Below are 13,950 nucleotides of genomic sequence, written 5' to 3' on the forward strand. Positions count from 1 at the left end.
AGATGGGGATGGAGTATCATAGGATGGGGATGAGATTAGGGGATGGGGTGGGACGGGATGGTATTAGGTGATGGGAATGGGATGAGATGGGGATGGTGTAGCATAGGATGGGGATGGGATGGGGTGGGATGGTGAGGGGATGGGATGGGATGGGATGGGGTGGGATGGGATGGGATTAGGGGATGGTGAGGGGATGGGATGGGATGAGGGGATGGGATGGGGTTAGGGGATGGGAATGGGATGGGATTAGGGGATGGTGAGGGGATGGGATGGGATGGGATGGGATGAGGGGATGGGATGGGGTTAGGGGATGGGAATGGGATGAGATGGGGATGGAGTAGTGTAGGATGGGGTGGGATTAGGGGATGGTGAGGGGGGGGATGGGATGGGGGGATGGGAAGAGATGGGATGAGGGGATGGGGTGGGATGAGGGGGTGGGATGAGGGGGTGGGGGCTGTCCCCAGGCCCGCCCAGCCCCGGCAGGCGGAAGGGAGCGTGGCGGAACGGCGGGCCCGGGCGGTGTTTCCGGAGGGAGAGGGGGCAGCGGCGGGCGCAGCCAGCGTGTCCCGGCGGCGGGGCCGGGCGGCGCCATGGGCCTGTCCCGCCGCACGGCCGCGCTCCGCCTGCGCGGCGGCGGGTGAGCGGCCCGGGGGGGCGGCCGGCGCGGGGCTGTCGGCGGGGCGGGAGCTGCGGGCGAGGCCCCGCCGGCCGCTGACAGCCCCTCCTCGCTGTGCCCCAGGTCCCCGCCGCTCCTGGGGCTGCTGCCCGGCCGCTTCTCCGTCTTCCCCTTGTTCCTTCTGGCGCTGCTGCTGGGCTTCGCGTCGCTGCTGTGGCTCCAGCTGAGCTGCGCGGGCGAGGGGCCGGCGCCGGACGGCGGGCAGAGCCGGGGCGCTCCCCGGCAGCCCTGCCCGCCCCAGGCCCCGCTCCCGCCGGCACAGGACGAGCCGTCGTGGGGTCCGCACCGCCTGGCCCTGCTCGTCCCCTTCCGGGAGCGTTTCGAGGAGCTGCTGGCCTTCGTGCCCTACATGCACCGCTTCCTGAGCAAGAAGAGGATCCGCCATCACATCTTCATCCTCAACCAGGTGGACCATTTCAGGTAGCCACAGCAAGACAGGGGAGCAAAGGGGCCGTCCTCTAAAACTCAGCCTCCACTGTGAGTGCTGAGGGGTCTTCCTCTTGCCTCTGGTGGCATGGAGGAGAGTAGGGCCTGGGTGGCCGGGAGGGTTTTTCTCTCTGGACAGGTTCCTGTGTGACCTGATCTAAGTGGACCTGCTTTGGCAGGGGAGTTGGGCTAAGTGATCTCTAAAGGTCCCTTCCAACCCCTACTATTCTATGATTCTGTGGCTCTAATTTACTCACTCCACAGCTTATGGAAGGATACCGCAGTATTTTGCTTCTCTCTTCCTAAGCAAGAAGAGAATTACCCACTCCCAGACATCTTACCTCTTTCCCCAGCATCACAGGTTTATGGCAGCAAATCCAAAGCAACGCCATGGGGCGTCTGGAAACGCTGTCGCTCACCCCACGCTCGCTGTCTGCTCCCTGCCCGCAGCCCTGGTGGGTGCTGTGGAGCTCCCCAGCTGCCCTCCAGCCAGATTTGTTGCAGTCCCTTGAGGTCTGTAGTGGCCAGACACATCGGGCTCAGCATGTGCTGGCTGTGTAGGGAGCAGCAGGGGTGCGGGTTCAGGACAGGCAGCCACGGCACCTGCCGCTGGTGTGGCAGAGAACACCGTGTTTGGTTTTGTCCCCACTCGGAGACTGGTCCAACCTTTGGCATTGAGGAGCGTGGCAGAGGGACGTGAGGGACGCTGCGAGTCCCCTGTCCCGTGCCAGGTTTAACAGGGCGTCCCTGATCAACGTGGGCTTCCTGGAGAGCGGCAACGACACCGACTACATTGCGATGCACGACGTTGATCTCCTGCCCCTCAACGAGCAGCTGGACTACGGCTTCCCGGAGGCAGGGCCCTTCCACGTGGCATCCCCGGAGCTGCACCCGCTCTACCACTACAAGACCTACGTGGGCGGCATCCTGCTGCTCACCAAGCAGCACTACGAGATGGTGAGCGCGTGGGTGGGACGGCCCGGACAGTTTGGGGCAGGGGCTACGACATCGTCTTAGGGAACACCTCGTGCTCTTCTGCCTGGCGAGGGGAGTCAGCATGATCTGGGGACAGAGCCTGCAGTGTGAGCTTCTGGGCGGGTAGGAGAGGGAAGGGCTTGTGGCGCTGGTGTGTGCTGCTCTGCGGCACGTGGGGTCGTGCTGGGCCTCGGCCGGTACAGTGCCCTTCTCGCTCCAGTGCAACGGCATGTCCAACCGCTTCTGGGGCTGGGGACGGGAGGATGACGAGTTTTATCGGCGGATCAAAGGAGCCGGTCTCCAGGTAAGGGATGGAAAATCCGAGGTTGGAATTGTCCTTGTCCCTCGCTGTGTCCCCAGCCGGCCCCAGGCTGTCGCTGCCGGGGTTGGGACCTGGGGCAGGCAGCCCCTCTGTGCTCCCTGCTCCAGCAGCAGGCACGGCAAGTTGTCCAGGAGCTTTACTCTCCTTCCAGGTTCGCCGTCCTTCTGGAATCACGACTGGATACGAGACTTTCCAGCACCTACACGACCCAGCCTGGAGGAAGAGAGACCAGAAGCGCATCGCGGCGCAGAAGCAGGTGAGAGCTGTGTGGCCAAGGAGAACTGCAGGATGTTCGGGTTGTGATCACCACGTGCTCGGAGCCTTCCTTCCTGGCGTCCTCCCCTGCCAGCTCTGTGCTCCCTCCCCGGGCACTGAGTGCTTCCCCGTCTGCCAGCAGCCATCCTGGGCTGAAACGTCTCTCTCTTGCTCAGGAGCAGTTCAAGGTGGATCGGGAGGGAGGTCTCAACAACGTCAGGTACCGAATCGAGTCACGGACAGCTCTGAGTGTGGCAGGAGCCCCTTGCACCGTCCTTAATGTCTTGTTGGACTGTGACAGCAGCGAGACCCCTTGGTGCACGTTTGGCTGAGCCTGTCTCCTGCGTGCCACTCGTGTGCTGTGCTTGTGCCGAGAGGCTGGGGCTGCCGCCGGGCTGCAGCAAGCGGGCAGTGGTTCTGCAGCAGATGAGCAATAGCGGTGCTGATGAGACACAGAGGAACAGAAAAGGCCAAGAACCAGACTCTGCTGGGACCAACAGAAGAGGCTGAGAGCGGGACTCGATGGCGTTGCTGTGGATGCTGGTGTTGCCTCCCAGGGCAGGTGCAGGAGACAATTTTCCTGCGCTGGACATGGCTGAGCTGCCACCCAGCTCAGAGGACAATAAAGAACTGTCAGGGCACCTGTGAGTTGTGAATGTCCTGAGCCACACCATCACGGTCCTTCTTCCCGCTCCCTTCACCTTACTGGCTTCAGTGCACCCATTCCTGGCTTGGCCCCAGCTCGGGTCTGTTTGGACAGGTGATCTGCTCTGGCTTGGAGGCCAGGTTGGGCTGAAACAGGCTCTGGGTGAGGTGGTGTCTGTGTTTCAGCTGCCAGGTTCCCCCAGGGCTGTGCTGTGGTTGCTCCATTACAGGAAGCGGTTGTGGCCGAGCAGTGCCCTCAGCCCCAAAGCTCTGCTGGATGTCAGCAGCTGAGGCAGCCCAGGACTTCTCTCTGTGGAGTAAGAAGGAGAGTTCTGGCTGAGCTGCTCCCTTCCTTGCCTGCTTTCTGTGGCACTTGCTGCCTTGGCCTTTTTGGAGGGGTTGGAGTAACCTGATGCGTGCCCAGAAGCACTGAGGGGAACTGGGATCTGCTCTGGCCCTGTATGAGGTGTCTTGGGAAGAACATTGGCTGGTTGCCCCTAACCTACTTGAGCAGAGGTGGATCAGGAGTTTCCCTGGGCAAGAAAGGAGCTGGGACCTCCCCTCAGAGGTGGGAATGTGGCACAGGGGGTTGTTGAGGAAGGGGCAAGGCTGGGGGACCCAGGCTGCAGGTCTCACCTGCTTGCTCTAGCTGCCAGGCCCTTGCTACTAGGCTGGTTTATCTCATGTGTCTCTGGACTGGAAGACAATGAGGAGGAAGAGGAGGTGAATGTTCTCCTGTGGCTGCTGGGAACCCTCCTGAGTGTTCTACAGCACTGAACCCAGCAGGTGGGGAAGCTGGGAAGGTCCCAGTGGGTGAGGGAGGGTGCTGGACACTGCCAGTTGTTTGAGTTTGGTAGAAATTGACCACACCAGCACTTTTTGCTGGGCAGCGGGATGTGTAGAGCTGGGCAATGCCTGCATGTGCTGGGAACAATCAGACACCATGGCCTTTGGGATGCTGCTGCTGAGGGGTGGCAGAGATGCCCACTGATACTTAAGGGAGATCCCTGCCAGCACTAGGCCCCTCTCCTGTGTTGGGTGGAAAACTGGCTGCGAAGGCCCAGAGAGTGGTGGGGAATGGAGTTAAGTCCAGTTGGTGCCCAGTCACCAGTGGTGTTCCCCAGGGGTCAGTGTTGGGGCCTGTTCTGTTCAAGATCTTTATCAGTGATCTGGATGAAGGGATTGAGTGCATTCTTAGTTTGCAGCTGACACCAAGCTGGGCAGGTGTGTAGAGCTGCTGGAGGACAGGAAGGCTCTTCAAAGGGGCCTGGCCAGGCTGGGTTGATGGGCAGAAGCCAATTATATGAGGTTCAACAAGGCCAAGTGCTGGGTGCTGCACTTGGGCCACAACAACCCCAAGCAGTGCTGCAGGCTTAGGGCAGGGTGGCTGGAAAGCTGCCCAGAAGAAAAGGACCTGGACTGTTAATGGACAGCCAGCTGAACATGAGCCAGCAGTGTGCCCAAGGAGGCCAGTGGCATCCTGGCCTGTATCAGAAACAGTGTGACCAGCAGGACCAGGGCAGTGATCATTCCCCTGTACTCAGCGCTGGTGAGGCCACACCTCCTATACTGTGTTTGGTTTTGGGCCCCTCACTACAAGAGGGATATGGAGGTGCTGGAGCGTGTCCAGAGATGGGCAACAAAGCTGGTGAAGGGTCTGGAGCACAAGTCTGATGAGGAGCAGCTGAGGGAACTGGAGGGGGATTTTGCCTGGAGAAAATGAGGCTGAGAGGAGCCATGATCACTCTCCACAGCTACCTGAAAGGAGCTTGTAGGGAGGTGGATGTTGGTCTCTTCTCCCCAGTAATGAGCAATAGGACAAGAGGAGATGGCCTCAAGTTGTGCCAAGGAAGGTTGAGATTGGAGATTAGGAGGAACTTCTTCACCAAGAGGTTTATTAAGCACTGAGTGGGCTGCCCAGGGAGGTGGTGGAGTCCCCACCCCTGGAGGTGTTTAAAATACGCACAGATGAGGTGCTGGGGGACATGGGTTAGTGGTGAGTTAGGCAGTGTGAGGTGAGAGTTGGACTTGGTGATCTTAAAGGTCTTTTCCAACTGAAGTGATTCTGATTCCTCAATCACCAGCCTGCCCTGGCCCCCCACTGAGGCTGTGGGGTGAGATGCTGCTCCAGAGCTTGGGCTGGCTCACAGGCGGTGCCGTGTGTGGGACACACCGTGTGGTGTCCAGGGTCTTGGTACACGCTTTGGGTGCTGCTGCCTCCTCAAGCTGAGCAGACCTAGCCAAGCAGCCACTTCCCCTCCATCCAGCCCGTCACCAGTGCTGGCGCCAGGCCCTCTGCCTTTCCTGGATGCCTTCTGTGCTCATCCCTTGCCCAGCACTTCCCAGAATGGCGGCTTGGCTGGGTGCAGATGTCTGCAGGCAGAAGCTGTTGCCATCCCAGGAAGCTGAATGGCACCTCCAGGGAGGAACGTGGGGGTGAGAGGAGGCAAAAGCATCAGAGCCAAGTGTGAGGGTTGCACGTAGGGGCAGTGAGATGTGGCAGTGAGGGATTCTGGTGCTGTTTGCTGCTCTGGAGCCCTGCGGAGTGGGGTGTGAAGGAACTGGCCCCTGAGGAAGGAGGTGTTGTGGCAAGGCTGTGAGGGTCAGGCCATGCTGCTTGGCATCATCTAAGGTGCAGGCAGGCCCAGTGTGGCCTCCGCCCTGGCTCCAGGCTCTCCTCGCCCCAGGGCCATGTGGGGACACGCTGCCTGAGAGCTCCCAGGGGCCTCTCCAGCCCAACAACCCCAGAGCAGCGCTGGATGGGCTTGGGCACGGGGTGCACTGTTCCAGGCGCCTTCCCAGGACCCTCATGTCCCTCGCTGTGGTCGGCTGGAGGGAGATGACGGCCCAGCAGCCCCACTCCCGTCTCTCCGCTCTGCAGGTTATGGGATCAGCCACCTGTATGTCAGCTGCTTAGCGGTGCCTGAACCGCAGCCAGGGCTGGTGGAGGCAGAGCAAAGTGTTTCTTTGTGCCGTTCAAAATAGATGACACAATTTCAGGGAGGTTTCTTGGAGAAGTAGATGTGCAGCAACAGAGAGCATATGTGCACCTCGCTCAGCGCTAGCGGCTCCTCTCCCGCTGCCTGGCAGCTATTTCTCAGCTCCGCTCGCAGCCCCCTCATCCTCTGCTTGCTTTTGTGGAAGAGGCACCGTGCTGGAGACCCGGCTTCCTTTTATAGCTCTGAATGTGACTCGGAGGTCGCTGGGCTCTGTTTCTCTCCCCACGCACTTTGTTATTAGCAATGGCCCAGTGGGAGGGGATGAGGTTTGTCCCCGTTGCCTTTCTGCAGATGGATAACACCCTGCCTGCTGTCCCGAGAGCCCTGCGGAGCTGAGCCGGAGGCCTCCCAGTGTTCCCGTGCTCTCAGCAACCCCGAGAAGGGGGTCAGGATGCTCGGGGGCAGAGGGAGCCTGTGGATTCGCAGCCCTGCCCTTCTGCAACCCCCCTCCCGAGGCCCAGATCGCTGTTAGCAGGCTGTGCGGGGGCTGTGGGCACAGCAACCGGTTGGCTTTCATTGCCAGGTTCTTTTAAACCGGGTGGTGCCCGGAGCGGTTTGTTGGCAGCCACGTGAAATTGCTGCGGTATTGTGCTGTGGGGCTGAGGCAAGGGGAGAGAGGGGGCTGGGGAAAAGCTGATGGGACGCAGCAGCATCTCTGCCCAGGGAATGGGGCATCTTTGGCTGCCAGAGCATCCCAGGCAGGAGCGGCTGCTTCAGGGAGACGTGCTCAGGGAGCACAGCCCGTGGTGGAGAAAGGGCTGCAGGAAACGAGGCAGACGAGGAGGGGCTGTGACCAGCACCCGTTGTAGTCAGCTCAGCATCACAGCAGCCTGCCTGGAGCGAGGCCCCGGCGGGCTGCTGGGACTGCTGCCCTTGTGGGCATGTGCTGGTCCCTCTGGCACGGCCCCAGCAGCCCCACGGGCTGCTGTGAGGTGCCTCACGCGTGGCTCAGCTCCGGGCAGAGAGCCAGGGCATGGCAGACGTGTTCCTGGTGCTGGCAGGTTGGGAACTGGCACCAGTGTGAAGGGCTCCTGTACTCAGAGGCCATGTGTGTTGCCGCTCTGGCGTGGAGCTGGTGGGTGAAACGGAGCTCGGGGAGGCTGGGCATGGAGGGAGCGGTTGTGTGCCAGGCCTTGGCACTGCACTGAGGATAACGCCAGCATGAGAGCCTGGTGAGCAGGGACCGAGGACAGTGTGTGTGTGTGGGTGAGCACTGGCAGCACAGCTTGAGGACTCTGGTGCGTGGCGGGGGGAGCTGGCAGCGAGTGGGGCCCTGGTGCACGAGCACGCCGGCTGCATGTGGTCCCGAAGCGTGGCTGGGGACGGCGAGGCTGCGATCCCTCCCCGGGGCGGGATGGGTATCCTGACCCCAGCAGGCCGGGATGCCCGGTGACCAAATCTGCTGTGTGCCAAGGTCCCCATGCCTGGCAGGGTTGGCTGGTGCGCCGCAGGGGTGGCGAGGGACAAAACCGACACAAAAGGGCTGGGTCGAGGGATGGAGTGTCTCGTGTGTCTCACTGGCACCAGCCCGGGCACGGGGGTGGGTGGTGGCAGCCCCGGGGGGGTCCTCCGTGCTCCTGTGGCAGCCTGCGGAGCGGGCTGTGTGGCACTGGCACCTGCGGCAGCTCCTGCACACCTTGTGGCTGCTGCGGCAGGACGCGGGGCTGTCCGGTAAGAGGAGGGTGCAGAGACCGTCCCACGGAGCCGAGACCCCTCATCCCTCTGCAGGGGCTCTGGCGCAGCCAAGGAGGCTGAGCAAAACGCTTCTCCCCGCACCCGGGGTGGGCGCTAAGGCTGCTCCCATCACTCTCCCGCCACGGCGCGGGGCACCAGGGGTCTGCCGGAGCCGCCACTGCCGTTCCTGGGACCGCAGCTGGCGTTTTTGCGGCGGTTCTCCCCGCGCTGAGCATTTGCGCAGTGCTCGGTGCCGCACACAGCCGGGCAGCCCCGGGCACCGCCCCGCCGGTGGGCACGGCCGGACCGCCCCCCCTTCCTCCGCCTCCTCCTCTTCCTCCCGCCCCTCCGCGCCGCCGCCACCCGCCTCCGCGCCGCGATTTGCCGCTGTCGGCTCCGCCCGTTGCCCGCCCGGCCGCGGCCGAGGGGCGCGTTCAAACGCGGCGAGGGAAGGAGCGGGGAGAGGAGCCGAACGGGACCGCGGAGCCGCCGGCATGGTGAGTGCGGGGCGCGGTACGGCCCGCGGTAAACATCCTCCCTCCCCCCTCACCCCGCCGAGCTCCGGGTGCTTTCCCGTTCCTGCGGCGCTTTGTCCCTGGCTGTGGCGCGCTCGGCCGGGCCGGGGAACCGACCTCCCCCCTCCACCTTCTCCGTGACGGAAATTCCGGTTGGGCCGCGGGGAGGTGCGGGGGGCCGCGGGGGGCCGCGGGTTGGTGCAGGGGCCGCGGGGAGCTGCGGGGGGCCGCGGGGAGGTGCAGGGGCCGCGGGGAGGTGCAAGGCGGCCGCGGGGAGCTGCAGGGGGCCGCAGGGGTCCCTCCCGCGCCCGCCTCCCCGCAGCCCCCCCCGCGCCTCCCCGCAGCGCCCCCCTCCCCGCTTCCACTCGCGGAGGGGATATGGGAACGGGTTTGTTTGTGGTCGTATCCTGCTCGGGTTGGGACCGACTCTCCTCTGCCACGCCGGGAAGGAGCCAGGCTGGCCAGACCGGTGTTTTGTCACCCCGGGGGGTGACGGCCTTCCCGCCGCAGGCAGGAGACCTTCGGGCTCCCCCGGCGTTTCCCAAACCTCCCACAACCTGACCTACTTCCTCAGCCGACTCTGCCGGAGCCGCTGCCGGTGGATGCCCCGGTAGTGGCGGGTAGATGCTCCCAAGCTCCCCGCCCTCGCCTCGGGGTCATCCGTGCCCCACATCCCCCTGCCCGCCCAGATCCTCGCCGAGGGTCCGTCCCCGCAGCCCTTCGTGGGGTGCCGGTGCCCGGAGCAGGTGCTGGGCTCGCAGAGGGAGGTGACAGCGCAGGCAGGGAGCTGTCAGACAGGTTTGTGCGTGGCAGCAATTAAAAGCGGGGTGTTTGTTTACCCAGCGTGTGGTGCTGAGAACCAGGGCAGCTTCCTGGGTGTAACCCGGCCTGCGAGCCCTCGGCGAGGCCGGGAGCCACGGAGGGGGCTGTGCCAGACCCTGCAGCGTTCGCCCTGTGCTCTCCACCCTTGAAGGGCCCCGTGAGGGCCATCGTCCTCCTTCCCAGCGCCGGGGAGCGGGAGCCGAGGCCGAAGATGTCCTCCCCTCCTTCCTCCCCCGGCCACCTGCACGGGAAGCTGCATTGTCCCGGCCGCATCCCGCCCTTTCCCTCCGGCCACGGGGTCTCCCGCACGCAGGCAGCAGCTGGGCTGTGGCCCTGGCCCCTGCGCGGCCGTGCGGCTGGAACGGGGCTGCCGGCAGGGCTGGGCAGCTCGCCCTGCGTGGTGTGGGAGACTCCGCGCGGGGCAAGAGAGACGCCCGTCCCCTGTGCGGCGAGGGGAGGCCGAGTCGATGCCCCCGGACTGGGCATCCCCCGGGGCCGTTCTGGGGAGGTCTGTGGAGTGTGTGTGGGCCACGGGGTGCCGGGGGGGTGGCTCGGTGCTGCCAGGCCGGGGCTGGCGCCAGGCCCAGGCAGGTGCTGCCGGCTCCCGAACTCGCCTGCCTGGCTGGGCGGCAGGTGCCTGTTTTGGTGGCAGCCCCGGCCGCGGGCGGGAGGTGGGGCTGGGTGTGGGAGGGAGGGAAGGAGGGAGGCTCTCAGCCACGGCGGGGTGACGGGGGGGGGGGAGCCCCTGCCTGCCACCGCTTGCCTGGTGTGTGCTGTGTGGTGGTGCCCTGCTCGCTCAGCTCCTGGTTGCCCCTGGGGAGCTGCTGCTCAAGACCTTGGGGGTCTCTCCCAGAGCCAGGAGCCTGGGTTGGTCCTTGGGGCTGTCTGGGAACGGGGGTGCTGGGGGAAGGGACTGGCTGTCCCGACTGCCCGGCGTCGCTGACTTTGTCTCTCCTTCGGCAGTGCTGGTACCGGGCTTTTCTCTAATTCTCCATGGCAGCAGCACAGGGTCCTGTGACCTGTGAGCCCGACACCCGCGTCCTCGGCACCTACCTCTCCTCGGAGCCCGTCGGCGTTGTCGGCAGCATGGGCAGCGTGGGCAGCCTGGTAGAGAAGCAGGATCTGTCCCCCCTGGAGCTGCGGGCCCAGCTGGGAGGCTCGCGGGGGCTTCGGCAGCCCGACGGCTTGCTGCGGAAGGGGCCGAGCCAGCGGGAGCTCTTTGGCTACCTGCATGGGGCCAAGAAGGAGACACGCGCAGAGAGGAAGCACCAGATGTCGGGTGCCTGCTACAAGCGGGACTACGAGAGCGACCGTGAGAACCGCTCCCCTGAGCGCTGCTCCCGCGAGCATCACCGCGGAGCCGACTTCTCCAAGAGCTCCCTGCCTGAGAGGGGCCGCTTCGACAAGGTGAGGCTGCAGCTGCGGGCGCCGGGACGGGGCTCAAGGTGTGTCTGTGAGAGGATGGGGAGCAGAAGGGTCTGCATCCGAGATGGGATACGAGGATTTGAGGATGTCTAAGGATATGGGGCTGGGAGCAAGCGGGTTCCCCTGAGCTCTGGGCACTTGTGCGTGTTGGTTGGGGGCTGTTGGGCTCACTCTGACTCTGCTCTTGTCTTTCAGTGCCGGATCAGGCCCTCGGCCTTCAAGGCGGTGGCTGGGAAGGGGCTGGTCTCCATGCAGGGCCTGTCTTCAACCAAGGGGCAGAAGCTGTCCAAGAGCAATGGGAGCCTGCACACGCTGCTGTCGCAGAGCAGCACGGCGACCTCGCAGCATGGCCCGCTCCGCACCCACCTGCTCCACGCCATCAGCCTGGATGAGGCCTCCGACTCCAGCCACAACTCCATCCAGAGCTTCCCCTCCTACGGCTCCCGTCTCAAACCTGCCCAGAGCCAGTTCAGCGCCTCCATGGGCCACATCAACCACATCGGGGGCTCCTTGGACAGGGGCTCCCGGGGCCCCAAGGACCCCCTGGCTCCTGAGAAGGCACCTCTGTCCTGCAAAAGCATGGCCACGCTGAGCCGGCTGCAGAGCCCCGGGGAGCCCCCTCCGCCCTACGAGTTCACCTACTCGCTGGAGGATGCGGTGAAGCAGCTGGAGGACCGGCTGCAGGAGACGGGAGGAGAGCTGCGGCAGCTCAAGAGGAGCCTTAGCGAGACTGAAGACCCCTTCACTCAGGTGAGCCGTGGGGCTGGGGCTGTGCTCGGTGCCCTGGGCAGGGCCGTGGGGCAGCGGTTGCCTACGTGGAAGGAGCTGGTGTCCTGCTGTGGTGGGTGATGGGAATGTCCCAGCATGGGATGACCCGACATTGCGGGATCACCACCTGGGATCCCTCCCTGGGGCTGCCCTGCACAGCGTCAGGCTGTGGTCCCTCACTGGCATCCTCCCGTGCCTGCAGGCGTTTGAGGACAAGCAGCGGCTGTGGCTGGACGAGCTGGAGGATCTGAAGCAGATGTACATGGCCCGGCTGCAGCAGGTGACGCAGCAGGCGCAGCGCGGCCAGCGGGCGCTGCAGCTGCAGCTCTACAAGGCGCAGCAGGAGAAGAAGCGGCTGCAGGAGGAGCTGAGCATGCAGCAGTGCCAGTGTGAGGAGCCCAAGCTCCGGCAGCCCCAGGGTGAGAGAGTCAGCCCCAAGATGGAGGAGACCAAGTGGGAGGTGAGTCCCCTTCCTTCCCTCCCTGGTGCCACCCGTCTGGTGCTGGAGCCAGGATGGAGGCAGCGGTTCCCTGGTCTGGTGTCACTTGCTGCCACAGGACGGGGAGGATGAGCCAAGTGTGATGGGTCTCATGGTTTCACAGGGGTGCTGTGGTGACAGCTTGGTGTGCTGCCACCCTGGGGTCCTGCTGCCCCAGCCCTCCCTCACTGTTCGCTCGTGCCTTGCAGGTGTGCCAGAAGGCAGCGGAGATCTCCCTGCTGAAGCAGCAGCTCCGGGACACCCAGGAGGAGATGGCTCAGAAGCTGGGTGAGATCTTCAGCCTGAAGACTCAGCTGCGGGAGGCCAAGGCAGAGGTCCAGGCCAGGGACTCCCAGCTGGCACAACTGGCAGACTCCTTCCAGAGCCCCCCGCAGCCTGGCACCGCACTGCCACTGGGTGATGACCCCATGCCAGCCTGCCAGGACTTCCCCGGCTGCGAAACTGACGACTCCAAGTGCCGGGGTCTTCACAGCGACACGGCGGAGCCCCTGGAGCGGCAGGTGGAGTGGCTGTGGGCAGAGCTGCTGCGGGAGCGGCGCCAGGGCCAGCTGCAGGCCGTGAACTTTGAGCTGGAGAGGAAAACCTGGCAGGAGGAGAAGGAGAAGGTGCTGCGGTACCAGCGGGAGCTCCAGGCCAGCTACATGGAGATGTACCACCGGAGCCAGGCGCTGGAGCGGGAGCTGCGGCAGCTGCGGTCCGAGCCCCGGGACGGAGGGGCTGACTCGCCCTGGATCGAGCGGGTGGAATCCTCCAAGATCTGAGTGGTGGGACAGACAGCGGGGGTGTGGAGGGGAAGGGCTCTCGCTGCTGCTGCAACAGGGACTGCCCGCCCGGCGCTGCCCTGGGGTGAAGGACTGACTGCGACAAGGGAGCTTTTCCCTCTGGCAGCGCTTCAGGCCCTTCTGGAGGGAGTTTCTGGAGCTGGGGGGGAGGGTCATCTGTGCCAGGGTGGGGGTCTTGCATGTGCCCCGTGCTCTGACTCCAGGAGCGTTTGCCCTGTGATTCCTTCTGCTGTGAGAACAGAAATCAAGCGCCCTGTGAGACGTTCCCTGTCCCTCCTGCTCTCCCTCTGCCCCTGTTCCCTACAGCCTAGTAACTTAATGTCTTGCTAAAGAGAGGCTCAGGCCCTGTCCCCAGTGCTGCTGCCTTGCTGTGGGGGTTCCAGCTGGGGCTCACGGGGGCTGCTCTGTCAGCAGCTGAGCCCTGGAGATAGTGGTGCCCTGTGCCTGCACTCATCTGTGCTGGTGCCACAGGGAAGGCAGAGGAGGAAAGAGTGATGAGTGCTGGTACTGGTGAGAGGGGGAGGCAGCAATCCCGACTCTCCATTGGGGCTTTTCATGTCACCAGTACTGGGGCTGCTGTGCACTGGAGGGTGGTTAATGCAGCTTACCAGCACGGAGCCCTGGAGGCTTTGTGCCAGGATGGAGGGAAAGCTGGTGCTCTGCCACCCCAGCAGGCCTTTGGGGAAGGGAAGAGAGGACTAGGGCAGGGGGGCTGGGACTCTCCCCAGGCTGGGGAGGAGGTGGGGGTATCCTCCCATCACCTCTCTCAGGCCGTGTGAGGGAGACCTGAGGAGCTGGGCCCGTGTTGGGGGGAGAGCGGGGTGCGAGGTGTTGGAAGGAGCGCTGCTCCACGCCTGTAACAGCAGAGCCAGGGGCGGGCCCGGCCCGGCCCAGCCCGGCTCTCCTCGGCCTTTCCCGCAATAAAACCCAGATCTCACTCTTCTGGCCTCCACCTTCGCTTCCCTCCAGCGCCGTGCGGGGGCCCGGCCAGGCTGCCCTGGGGCGGAGGCAGCGGGGCCGCCCGGCAGCCGCGGCGTCGGGGAGGGCTGCGGCCCGGGGCTGGCGGCACAACCGGTCTGGGCATCGCCGCGGCTGAGTCACGGCCGGGCCCTGCGGGGGCGGCCGGGCGCCGCCGGAACAGGCCCCCCCGCCCCGCCGCGTGGTTTA

General features: G+C 64.6%; 2 protein-coding genes across 5 annotated transcripts; both read left to right on the top strand.

Annotated features, from left to right (window-relative positions):
• The first annotated feature begins 578 nt into the window (after positions 1-578).
• On the top strand, positions 579-3,289 carry B4GALT7 (beta-1,4-galactosyltransferase 7). Of its 4 annotated transcripts, none has more exons than XM_062002531.1 (7): positions 579-637; positions 740-1,096; positions 1,834-2,059; positions 2,298-2,381; positions 2,551-2,655; positions 2,831-2,874; positions 3,032-3,289. In XM_062002531.1, exons 1-7 carry the CDS (start codon positions 591-593, stop codon positions 3,162-3,164), a joined length of 996 nt encoding a protein of 331 aa, XP_061858515.1. In that variant the 5' UTR covers positions 579-590; the 3' UTR covers positions 3,165-3,289. The 4 variants fall into 4 exon arrangements, with proteins under 4 accessions (XP_061858515.1, XP_061858518.1, XP_061858517.1 ...); XM_062002534.1 differs by having other exon boundaries at positions 3,078-3,148; XM_062002533.1 differs by having other exon boundaries at positions 2,956-3,121.
• A 5,096-nt stretch (positions 3,290-8,385) lies between these two features.
• Positions 8,386-13,720, top strand: N4BP3 (NEDD4 binding protein 3). The gene is made up of 5 exons (XM_062002441.1): positions 8,386-8,469; positions 10,273-10,716; positions 10,930-11,484; positions 11,705-11,962; positions 12,190-13,720. The coding sequence occupies exons 2-5, from the start codon at positions 10,303-10,305 to the stop codon at positions 12,760-12,762; spliced, it is 1,800 nt and encodes a 599-aa protein (XP_061858425.1). The 5' UTR covers positions 8,386-8,469; positions 10,273-10,302; the 3' UTR covers positions 12,763-13,720.
• Positions 13,721-13,950: the final 230 nt, after the last annotated feature.

The sequence above is a fragment of the Colius striatus genome, chromosome 9, assembly GCF_028858725.1.
Source record: "Colius striatus isolate bColStr4 chromosome 9, bColStr4.1.hap1, whole genome shotgun sequence".
In the NCBI taxonomy this organism is placed as follows: Eukaryota; Metazoa; Chordata; class Aves; order Coliiformes; family Coliidae; genus Colius; species Colius striatus.

Excerpts from the sequence above, each read along its gene's own strand:
- B4GALT7 (XM_062002531.1), top strand. The coding sequence starts at position 591 with ATGGGCCTGTCCCGCCGCACGGCCGCGCTCCGCCTGCGCGGCGGCGG. Across the intron at positions 638-739 it reads CTCCGCCTGCGCGGCGGCGG|GTCCCCGCCGCTCCTGGGGC; the intron begins GTGAGCGGCCCG and ends GCTGTGCCCCAG. Across the intron at positions 1,097-1,833 it reads AACCAGGTGGACCATTTCAG|GTTTAACAGGGCGTCCCTGA; the intron begins GTAGCCACAGCA and ends GTCCCGTGCCAG.
- N4BP3 (XM_062002441.1), top strand. The coding sequence starts at position 10,303 with ATGGCAGCAGCACAGGGTCCTGTGACCTGTGAGCCCGACACCCGCGTC. Across the intron at positions 10,717-10,929 it reads AGAGGGGCCGCTTCGACAAG|TGCCGGATCAGGCCCTCGGC; the intron begins GTGAGGCTGCAG and ends CTTGTCTTTCAG. Across the intron at positions 11,485-11,704 it reads CTGAAGACCCCTTCACTCAG|GCGTTTGAGGACAAGCAGCG; the intron begins GTGAGCCGTGGG and ends CCGTGCCTGCAG.